This window comes from Cryptomeria japonica, chromosome 5 (genome assembly GCF_030272615.1).
Source record: "Cryptomeria japonica chromosome 5, Sugi_1.0, whole genome shotgun sequence".
NCBI lineage: Eukaryota > Viridiplantae > Streptophyta > Pinopsida > Cupressales > Cupressaceae > Cryptomeria > Cryptomeria japonica.
The window spans coordinates 207,470,716-207,483,768 of record NC_081409.1 but is presented as its reverse complement, the minus strand read 5'-3'; the positions used below and the strand labels follow the sequence as shown (position 1 = coordinate 207,483,768).

General features: G+C 33.7%; 1 protein-coding gene across 1 annotated transcript; it reads left to right on the top strand.

Moving 5' to 3' along the window:
* The first annotated feature begins 2,950 nt into the window (after window positions 1–2,950).
* Window positions 2,951–4,589, top strand: LOC131054629 (caffeic acid 3-O-methyltransferase 1-like). Its single transcript, XM_059221349.1, has 3 exons — window positions 2,951–3,765; window positions 3,944–4,008; window positions 4,096–4,589. Exons 1-3 carry the CDS (start codon window positions 3,057–3,059, stop codon window positions 4,384–4,386), a joined length of 1,065 nt encoding a protein of 354 aa, XP_059077332.1. The 5' UTR covers window positions 2,951–3,056; the 3' UTR covers window positions 4,387–4,589.
* The last annotated feature ends 8,464 nt before the right edge of the window (window positions 4,590–13,053 follow it).

Here is a 13,053-nt window from a genome sequence, read left to right as displayed (position 1 = left end):
AGGGCATGCATGATGAAGGGATAGTGTTAATAATGTTGATTACAGATGAACATTACATCTGTAATGTCCCCTACTTGATCTATTTCAATATACTAAAATTGATTGATATTCTTCAATTATTTATTAACAAGTTCTTATTTATTTTCCTCATTAGATGATTAATTTCACTATTCATAGTTTTTAATATAGATATCAAATCCTGCTACTACTTCAGTTCTAAGGGAGAAGGGTTTATGTATGTTACCAAAGTGCTTAGAGACCAAATACAGTAGGTTCCCTCAAAGTTTACAGATCCAAGCCCCTACCTATTTTGGGTCTATACCCTCAAGGCTTATGGGTCGCTGATCCCTACCCTATGTTGGGACTTAACCTATTGCTTGGATTTAGACTGCCCCTCTTTTGAACATTGCATTCCCATCTTCTTAAATACTGACAGTAATAACATGATTTAGACTATAAATATACTAATTTCTTATGTATTATGAATATATATATGAAACTAAGTATGATCGTCATACATATAGCAGTCCATATTAATATTACTATTAATTCTGCATCAGAACATTATCAGGTTTCATATATTAAGCATACATTCTGAGCTCATCCCCATGAATACCACCAAGAACAAAGTTGTTACTGCCTGTAACTTAATAACAGTTCTGATCTTATCAATCCATGGTGATGTTACTGGATGCTTTGCTTCCTTTCCTTTATATCTCTCAATGTGAGGGAGAGGTCACACCTCTTCATCATGCATGCCCTTTGGCAAGAGACACACCTTTTCACCATTAGCACCTTTTGAAAGAGTGCAACCCTTCATTATTTCTGCTCTTTGAAAGCGACATAACCTTTCATAATCAGATCTGCCATGTAATCTGATTATGAATTTTACCAATGTGGGATAAATGAACATTACATCTGTAATGTCCCCTACTTGATCTATTTCAATATACTAAAATTGATTGATATTCTTCAATTATTTATTAACAAGTTCTTATTTATTTTCCTCATTAGATTATTAATTTCACTATTCATAGTTTTTAATATAGATATCAGATCCTGCTACTACTTCAGTTTTAAGGGAGAAGGGTTTATGTATGTTACCAAAGCGCTTAGAGACCAAATACAGTAGGTTCCCTCAAAGTTTACAGATCCAAGCCCCTACCTATTTTGGGTCTATACCCTCAAGGCTTATGGGTCGCTGATCCCTACCCTATGTTGGGACTTAACCTATTGCTTGGATTTAGACTGCCCCTCTTTTGAACATCGCATTCCCATCTTCTTAAATACTGACAGTAATAACATGATTTAGACTATAAATATACTAATTTCTTATGTATTATGAATATATATATGAAACTAAGTATGATCGTCATACATATAGCAGTCCATATTAATATTACTATTAATTCTGCATCAAAACATTATCAAGTTTCATATATTAAGCATACATTCTGAGCTCATCCCCATGAATACCACTAAGAACAAAGTTGTTACTGCCTGTAACTTAATAACAGTTCTGATCTTATCAATCCATGGTGATGTTATTGGATGCTGTGCTTCCTTTCCTTTATATCTCTCAATGTGAGGGAGAGGTCACACCTCTTCGTCATGCATGCCCTTTGGCAAGAGACACACCTTTTCACCATTAGCACCTTTTGAAAGAGTGCAACCCTTCATTATTTCTGCTCTTTGAAAGCGACATAACTTTTCATTAAAGCCTTATTAGGTACCCATTTACAATGCTTATACAAGTTCTGTTTAAGTGGGCTTTAGTGTGCTACTTCAATCTTCTGACTTTCCCTCATCATAATCATCTTGGATTTTTACTGCTTACCCCTAACCAATAGACTTCGCAAGTGGTTTCTAGCTAACCACAAACTCTTTTCACAAATGGTTTTTAGTTGACCATAAACTTTGCATTCAAGTGGTTTTTACTGACCACGAACTTCACATACTAGAGGTTTCTACTGACCACACGACTTTGTACTCAAGTGGTTTTGGCTTACCACGAACCTCAAATACAAGTGGTTTCAGATGACCACCAACCTCACAAATGGTTTTTGGATTACCATGAACCTATCACATGATGGGGATCTAACATATAATGCACACACATTTAGATCTTCATTGTGGCCTTCTCCTTTTGTACCGCCATTGATAATTGAGTTCATATGAAAAACAGTCCATCTACCGAGACACATGGGTAACCAGCCGCTGTGCTCGCTAGTTCTACAAAAATCATTTCCAGATACATGGTTCATCAATATTTAAAGTCTTGTAACAATACTGAATGTTGGGTACAACCAATCATGCACCCCTCACAACATTTCACATACAATTAACCTCTTCCTATTATAACACATTGCAAGTGCTATTAGCTGCAATGGTTCTATTGATAAATATAAAAATTTGTGTCTCCCCTGATCCTTCTAAGTGATATCAGAGATTCAGCTCATTCGTCTTCAAAGACCATTACATACAGCTGAATTCTACGACCCCTTACAGCTCTACGGAGCTGGACTCAACTGGGACTACTGAACATATACAAATGCCTCTTATTTATAGAGGTCTTGGAACTGTCTAAATGCAATGCAGTCAGGGCACATGGATAACTTCTATATTAAATGCTCCGTTTGACAATATGGAGCCTCTAGGTAGGTGGACGAAGAAATTAATGCCAACAAAAAGTGGTAAACAGTTGGAAGCAGTCTGAAAAAAAACAGTTGGAAACGATTTGATATTTAAAAATGACAACATTTCATTATTGTTGCATCGTTGTTTCAGTGTTCATGAACAGTTTGTAATCGATGAGACAAAAATTGATAAGATGCCTGCAACGACTTCCAATATATTACAACACTAAAAGGCAGTTTACAACAATATTACACGTTCTATTTAAACATCAAATATTTAAAACAATGGGCGACAGGTCATGTTGTTCCACGACTGTCTGGTATAGATATGCTAACTCCAAGTTTCAAGGGAAAAACATGTCCAACTCTATTCATGAAGTTTCTATAAATTGAAAACGTTTGTAATAGATTAGACAAACCATGGCTTCATCAAAGTCTTCCATGGAAGCGCATCTCGAGCTTTATGAAATCATTCTATCAGCAGCCAAGCCCATGGCCCTTCAAGCTGCTGTTTTGCTTAACATTCCTGACATTATTGCCATGCATGGTATTGAGAATCCCCTCTCTGTGGACCAAATTGCTTCTCATATTTTTACTTCCACCAATAAACCTGCCCATACTGAATACCTGTTTAGAATCATGAGGCTTCTGGCTTCCATCGGTGTGTTCACAGAAGAGACTACAGTAGATTATGGTGGTACTCCCCTATTCAAATATGGCCTCACCGGCCTCTCTAAGTTGCTGGTTAAAAATGATGCCCAAAAATCCTGTGCACCCACTGTGTTGGCCATTAATCTAAAGTGCATAATAGATGGGTATCAGCATCTTCATGACTCTGTCATAGAAGGCTGCCCTGCATTCACCAAAGCCAATGGCATGGGTATATTTGAGTACATGAGCAATAATCCTGAAGCAAACAGGATTTTAAACGAGGGCATGGCGACTAATACTGGCCCTTTAGTGGCTCATGTAGTGAAGATTTATGATGGGTTTAAGAACTTCAAGAGTGTGGTGGATGTTGCAGGAGGGGTAGGGTCTGCCATATCTGTAATAGTTGCAGAATATCCCCACATTCATGGCATCAATCTCGACCTACCTCATGTCATAAGGACTGCATCTCCCATACAAGGTCAGTAATCTTCTCCATCTCTAAACTTTATAGAAAATAAGTATTTAGATTTTTGGAGGGTGGCATTAATTTCAATTTCCTCTATGGTTAGATAACTGGTAAATTTTTTTATTTCTAAATTTTATGGAGAAGAGCATGTGAAGAGCAACAAGTTCGATTAAATTCCCTGTAAATGCAGGAGTAGAGCATGTGGAGGGCAATATGTTTGAGCAAATTCCTTGTGCAGATGCAATTTTTATGAAGGTGGGCTTTTAAATTTTGTTGTACATAAATAAAATTTTACTTTAAAAAGGCTGATTTTACATGATACTTTTGTTGGTTTTTCTGCAGTGGATTTTACATGACTGGGATAATGAACAGTGTTTAAAAATCTTAAAAAACTGCTATGAAGCAATACCAGAGGACGGGAAAGTATTAATTGTGGATGCAGTTATTGATGATGATGGGGGGATGAAGAGGCAAGCAGGATTGTTGCTTGATATGTGTATGATGGCTGCTTCTATCGGTGGGAAAGAAAGAACACGGAAAGAATTTGAGGACCTGTTTTACAAAGCAGGGTTCAACAGTTACAGTGTCATTAAATTACCTTTCCTTCCATCATTCATAGAAATTTCTAAATAGTCAGTGGGGAGCACTAACAGAAAATCTGGATCATATATGCATGATAATTTTAAACCACATGCAGTATTTCTTACCTGACAAGTTTGGAATTACCTTTCACTCAGTATTTATTTTACTATAGAAGTAGTAATCTTGAAAGATGTGATATAGGATATTTTGTAATTTTGCAGCAGAGAATGAATATATATACACTTTATCTTAAATCCAGACGTTTAATTCTATGGGATTTGATCTGCCTAAAGTACAATTTTTTAAATTTAAAAAATAAAATTCTATGGAGATTCATTTTGGATATATTTCAGATGCTTTTTCTTTTCTTATCTCAGATGCTTCTCTTTCCAGCAATCCCTCAAACCTGCACTACTGTTCATTATATTTATACTTTTCTGACTTTCCTTATGAATTTTGAGTGTACGGCTTGATGCAGTGAACCTCGTAAAGACCAAGTCTTCTAAGTTTTGGATTCTTGATCATTTGTTATTAGAACCATATGATATTCTTATTTAGAATGTAACTTATATGCAATGTAAATAATTTCAATATCTTTCTTTGAACCCATCTAATTCTGAATATGTAAAAGAGAGATTGGTGGAAAGGTTCTCTCCACTTCTATACAACATCTTAATTTTAGCTTCTTCCATAATCTTGACTTTTGGAGATGCTTCAATTTTGTGAGGCTTGTGACTGTGAAGGGTTCTTATGGTCTGGAATTTATCATGGTGGTGTTATTGTCCTACAGTTTCTAGTGACTTTGGGGCCTTTGGAGGATGTATCAATATTTTTGTCAAATCTGGATAATGTTCCTCCCCTATCTATTTGGATTTGTTTATGCTACTGTTTAAGCTTTAGGAGCATATTCATGGGTTTAATATGTCATGGAGTGACCAGATTTTTTATATTTGGATCTCACCGTTGATGTTGGTTCTGAGTGCTCTTATAAGGCTCAACCTTATGATTGTTTTATAAATTTTTTATTGTTCTTAATATAATTATATATATGAGGTTCACCTCTTTGTCAAAAAAAGGAAAAGAAACAAAACAATAAACTTTGTTATCTCCATTCTTTATATATATCACAATTGGCATAGTAGTTGAACACAAAAATATTATTTGTTGTTCTAAAAACAACATATTATTATTTAAAATATAACTTATATTCAACTTTAAATGATCATAAGACTTTTTAACAATTCTCTACTCATGGTACTCTAGGTTGGTTGAGTTGTGGGGGCTTCCCCAATTTATTCTTGATTTAAGGACTTGGAAAGCTATGTTTCCTAGACAATTATTCAAAGGTGGAAGATATGTCTTCTCATGTCTATCTCTTTGTCATGCACTTGAGATAAGGGTGTCCAACGAAGTTATTCAAAGGTGAAAGAAAGGTCTTCTCAAGTTCATCTCCTATTCACAAACTAGGGTTAAGAGTGTTTCCAACTTTATCTCCTATTCACACATTAAGGTTAGCTGGGATAGGATTCAGAATTATTTAGGTTAGATCTCCAAGTTTTGTATTGGGTTCAATAGCTGGGCTACAATTGTGTTATTTCTATCTTGATTAGTTATTCTTCTCTATGTGGAACTTATCCCATGCACCTTGGACTGATCTATGTAAAAGGTACAGTATACCATTTTACAATTATATTTTCTTCCACATGGATGTGCATACTAACTACTAAGAAAACAAATGCATACTAAATAAAAACTACCAATCAATGTAAAGAAAAAGTAAATTTGAATTTTCCTTGCAATGGGTGCTCCATACAGAACATATCCTAAAATTTATCACATATTCAAGATATACAGTAACTTCAACTCTCTTGAGAAAGAAATATCCTTAGAATAGTGAAAGTAAAGAGAAGGGTAAAAGATTTCACTTATTATAGAAAGTAATATAAGACACATGATTATATAAATATGTAGATCTCCAACTAAGCAGATAAGATGCTAAAAGAATATAGCAAACAAAATATGATCTCTAATTTGTAGATAGAATGATAAAAATTATTATGTACAAATAAAATATCTTTAGATGTATAAATCAATGTTTGTTATGTACAATCAAATGCTTGTGGGTATCATAATTATGTTAAACTACAATAATTCTCATAAAAAAACATTAGTGTCTCTTTTATGCTACATAGATCAATAAGATCTAAATGGCATCTTCAATTCATAATGCATTTAAACCATTACATCCACAATAAACTATGTATCAATATTCAATTGTTCCCTCAATGAATATTTATAGAAGGAGAGCCTCTACAACTCTAAACTCAAAAATAAGAAACATTCATGCACACATCAAAATATTACAACTACCATTGGCAATATAACACGTGGAGCATTATGAATTTTACTTAATAGCCAAGTTTTAGACTCATTCCATGGTTCTTCTCAATAATGTTCAACTAATTATAATGTCAATTTAGTATTCTATTCTACTGATCCACTTCATCTAGCAATGATGATCTATCAAAGGTATTAACACTATTCAATCCCTTTATTCTATCTTTTTCATACAAATATCAAATTCTCAAGAAATAAGGATGCTTAGGAAAAATGACATCCTCTTATTTAGGTGTGGGAGTAAAGGGTAAGATCCCCTTGGCATAGGCACACATGCATAATCAAAACCTTATTTTAGACCATTATCACACTAGTTAACTACTCTAGAATTTTCTTGGTTTCTAGGTAGAAGTATAATAGATTTGAATCATCATTGACTTCTTAGATTTGTAAAATATTTATGAGTTCACAACTATAAGTAATTAGTAACCATATACAAAAATAAGCCACACATTGTACATCATCAATTCCACTTTCTATTTTAACACCTCTAGGTTTTCACTAGCATAATGAGAAAATTGTTATACAAGAAAGGGTATAATCCATCATAATTTTTTAGCTAGTTCCTATAGGTTTTGACCAGCATGTTGGCAACAAGGAAGAAAACTGAGAGGGGGTGGGGGTGAATCAATTTTCTCAAAAAGTTTACTTAAACACAATTTCAGATCTGATAAATAACAGTGAAAGCATAAATCAACACCACATCAATAACACACAAAATTGTACCGATATTTTTGTTGTGGAAAACACGGTTAAGGAAAAGCCCACTGTGGGAACCTACCCACAATATGATGATACCTTGTTAGAAGTACATGAATTATTACAATGGGGAATGCACATGCATTCAGGCACACTACCTAGAGCTCACTGCTCAAACACAATAACAACAAGGGCTACAACCTTGGGGAAGACTGAGTGTCTTACAAAAACATTCGATTACATCCAGAAGATCATGAATTGATAGAATAGAATCTCCTCATGGCTAGTTCTAGTTCCGGTTCAACACATATACTTCTTTTTCACACTTCTTCACACTTCTTCTCAGCTACCAAAAGATCAAAGCATTATTAGAACATCACACACATTCACAGATATTGTAGATACATCTATAACATGATATTACATTAATTTATACATATCATCAACCTATCTTTCAAGGTCGGATCAACCCACAACACAAATTACAAAATATAACCACACACGCTACAATATTATATGCAGATTGAAACAATGTCAGCTATGACATGGTATGGACTTAAATCACCATCTTGAACATGAAAGACATCCAAGAATTACACTTTGAACATCCACAACACGCTACAATCATCATGTTGGCCAAGAACATGAAGAACACCACCGAATCAAGGAAAATCATCAATAATGCGCACAACGATCGATGCAGACCATCAACACAAATAGGAAATGATCTAGAAACATACACAAACAAAATGAATTACCACAAAAAGAACCACAACATCACCACTTACTAGAATCTTCATCATCACTATATCGAACTTCAAGAACACTAACTAAACTGACTGTAAAATTGAAAGATACACTTGCAGACCTCCAAATCATTAACCATTTGAATTAAGGACACACTAGAATGCCCCAAACACTCTGCCAAATATTCAAACCAAGATATTGCAACACGGATCAATGTAGAGAAAAATTCAGAACATCAATCAACAAAAAAACCAACCGCAATACCAGATCTCATAACTCAATCAAATCTCCATGCAAACCTTTGAAACTTTAGCTGAATCAACTAGAGATACTTATCTCAAAACCCTTAATCTGAAGCAACTCATTTGCAACACACTAGCCAAACCAACTTACTTAATCGGACTAGAACACTGGGACACAGAGAAATATGTTGACATCAATGACAACAACACATTCAAGTAAACTTCTCAACAATATTCAACACAACATAATGAGGACACCATTTTAAAAGAAAAGGTATAAGATCTTGATACAATTACACGATAGTTCAATACATCTAGTATTTTTCCAAATCATATTTAGCCAAGTTCTTGATCTAAGAAATAGATGTACAATGAAGGCCATTTCTATACAAGAAAGGATGAATTGTATGTACATAATTTTCTGTAACTTAAATTTTTACACATCCGTTCAACATCAACACATATGATGCTAAAATATTCTTGTACATTACCAAGATTCATTAGAAAAGATTTAAGATTTCTAATGGCTTAAAACACATCTATGTAGTCATAATTCTTACATTTGTAAAATAAATCATAGTAAAATCATGCATGTGCACTCTTTGGTCGCATTGTATTACTTTAGGAGTTTGTACTTCTTTCAACTATGACATTATCAACTCTTGCACAAACATCTTTACTCTATGCAAGATCAACACATGTGAAAATCATACACTTGCAGAAATACATTATATTTGGTTCCATACACATCCAACACTAAGGTTATACTTCATCCACATATTCTTTCCAATCAACTAGCTCTGCATTGATCCAATACTTGGGTAGGTCTACTTTATGATGGAAAAACAATAGTCCTAAGTAACAATAAAATGATAAAAAAAATAAACTTAAGCAACTACAAGTAAAAAATTTAATTGGTTATCTACACGGGCTACAATATGTGTGGTAGCAAAACTTGTGGGAAATTGAATATACAATTAATGGACTACTATTTTTTGGAAAAAAAATGGATCTTCTAAAATGGAATCATTAAATTTTTAAGAAAAAATAAAACAAAGTTGGCATTATAGCTGATTTCAATATGAGCACAAAAATTTGCATTCAAAAAGTATTTGTAAATAAATAAAGGACAAATGAATAGATGCGACATGTACATATTTTGTGAAATTTATGACACATGAGCATATGTGACACAATTTTTGAGATTTTTTTTGTTCAATAATTATTTATGATATTAACAATTTATTATAATTTGAATGAGTAAAACAACAAAAGAAGGAGCTACAAAAATAAAAGAGAAGGAAAAAGAAGAATGGAAAACGGAATGAAGGGATAAGAAAATGAGAAGAAAGAGGAGCGAAAGAATTTTAAGTACCAATCAAATGACCAACATCGGTACATAATTATACTTGTACTAGACAAAAAGGAACTAGAGAGCAAGATGCATGAATATAATATTGCAAAATCCACCCCTTGGACACTACAATTTTTTTTCTCTTCAAACCTTGATTATTAATTAAGTAAATCTATCAATATAGGTCCTATTACAATAAAAAGATAACCACTTGCCATCAGGTGTTTGTTTTGTACCCATCAATACTAATCATTAGTGGAAAAACATGCGCATATGCACAAGGGTCATATCACATATCACACACATAGTGATTGCCAAGTGATCATAGGTCGCCTATAGCCCATACACGTCACTAGTACACAAGGTACACAAGCTAACTAGCTCCATCCATATCAAATACATAGTGAGTATCTTCAGCCTACATCACATACATAATGAGTAGATCCAACATACATCAATAGGCAATAGCAACTAGCTCATATAGGCATCACAAATATAATAATGGTCTTGGCTCATACAGGCGTCAAAAAAATAATAACGATTGGCTCAATAGGCATCACAAAAACAATAATGATTGTCTCATCCACAATGGCTAACTATCTCCTGTCCATGTTTCATCCCAAATTAAAAATGAATGTTGATGCATTGTACACTATATTGTGGGTCCCACTCCTTTCCCTGGTCTTCTACACTAGTGGGTAATTGGAAAGAGGATTTAGTGCATCCAATACAACACCAAGGCTTCATCCTCAACCCAACATGGTCAAGTAAACCATCAAACAATCAGGAAGAGGATTCAGTGCATCCTATATTACTTCATGGGTCTTTTTTCAATCCCAAGGATTTTCAAAATTAGTGAACCAACCTATCCTAGTGGATTTGAACTTCAATTTCCAGTATGCCACTCGTGACAATTTTGTCCAACTAGGAAGAAGAAGATTTTGACATATACCACCTATTGACCTTGGTGATATTAGCATTTACCTTCTTCACAATCCTAAGTAAAACTTGGCATCATTTACCTCCATGATATAGGTGGTTGCCAGTGAATCCTCCTGATACAATGGTTGACTCTAGTTATTGTTACTTGTGTGGTAATACAACTAACCATGTAATTGTTATCATATCAAATTATGGATGGCCTCTAGCAAGCCTTCACCTTTGTGAACCAGGTGAATGTTGGCTAATCCAAAATATACAATAGTAGCTCTAGGCATCCACCATTGGCACAATCTAATAATAAATTACTTCCATATCATATCCAGGGTAGCCATTGGCAACTTCAACTCCATGAACCAGGTGAATACTGACTAATCCCTTGTAGTACAACTCAAACATTGATCATTGGCATGGTCCAATGAGTACCTATCGTTGTATAAATATCCCAGTTGTTCATATTTTTCTAGGGGTCATACATAATAGGTTTCATATTTTTAGTCAAATGGATAAATATATCATAATCAAGCACTTTAGGAGCCTATAGGTCTTTGATTAAATTTCACAAACACATGACAAAATTTACATAGAACCAACACAAGATGTCCTCAACTTAACATATGCCCTTAAGTAGATACTAACTATAAGGTAGTCAACCCATTCACTTCCTTTATCTTGCTATTCAAAAGCACATTACGTATTAAATATAGATTATCAATTTTTCATAACTCTTTCATGGCGATCTATTATCCACTTTGGCCTCCTTTGAAGCCTATTCAAGATGAAGGGTCAATAAGTTAGGAACAACCACAAACCTTGGAGTTATCTCCCCTAGATCCTCCTCTTATAGACTTGAGTTAACAAGGGCATCCTTCAACCAAGGACCACCTATGAACTTGTTTCCAAATGGATCAAAGTCACACATAGTTCTCCTTACAAAGTCTCTCAAAGGGCCTGCACAAACATTCCCACTTTAGTAACCCTATACTATGTCACTTCTACTTAAGAATGGCAACACATCCCATTATAACTAACAGTGGTTAAATTTTATAATTTCACTTGGACGTGATCCCAAAAGCTCTTATAAATTCATCTCCTCAATATAGACATTAGGTTTATCTCTTTATTCTCTTGGTTTATACAAACCATACTTACTATTATCCAAAGACATGCTATGCCAGAGTGCTGATGCAAACATAAAATCACATTATTCTATTCATAATTGTCACATCCAAAGTTATATCCTAAAGTAAATCCATTTAAAGTTGTATCTGGCTCACTCAATAAAAATAGAAACACCCTTTAGGAACAATGTTATAGAGTCGGGGTCCCTTACTACTTTAATTAAGCATGATTAGTGCCCAAGTCATACTCAAGTCACAGCAACACTATATCATTTATATCATTGTATGAAGATGTAGGCTCAATAATATGATTAATAACATAATTCTTAACCCTCTAATCTCTTCTACCCTATATGGTGTAATCCAATGCTCTTATATTAGTCTAGTTCATTGTTTATATAATATTCACACTCATCTTTTATAACTAATTATGACCTTAATGGTCAACAATATGTTAGTAGGAAATGTCATGCAAAATTATTACAAATGGTTCTTAACTCCATCGCGTTGAATTACATGATGGTTTCCTTTTTATATAATTATATAATAATTTGGTACAAGTTTTTTACCTTCCCTTAGTCCACATATTTGTTCAAATTTTAGGATTCTTCTAGATAAGAGGTCTACAGTCATTATGCAACTATATAAAGCTTATCCTCCCAAATTGGAAGTAAATTACCAAAAAGTGTCATCTATATAATGTTAAAATATGAATAAAATATACTTTTAGCTCTAGTAATAAAGTCCCTATCACCTATATTGCTAGGTGATTGTATGCTAAATCTAGTATCATGTAACTATGGAACAAGTAAGATAAGGAAATACGACATCAAAAAGAACCTGGCATTCTAGGAAGCATATATAGAAAATATCAATAGATGTGATAGTATGGTTTTTCAATAATTCTACTAATTATGGGAGCTCTTACCATGATTCCATGAAGAAAAACAATATCGAAATAATTTATTTTCCATTTAAACTTTGCATGTTCCTCAAATGAATGAAATGTACCTTGTTTAGTTTCCCAATGTTATTCTTGATAGCCTTATAATAGTATTGGTAAAGAAGCTTGAAAATATTCCAATTCTAGGCTATTTGCATTCATCCTAATTTGCTATTTTGATAAAAAAGTAAGTTCATCATACTATTAATGCTCGTATATAATTTTATCTAGATCTAGAGAAAGGTTGTACTTGTAAATGCATGTCAAGGCTTAAGG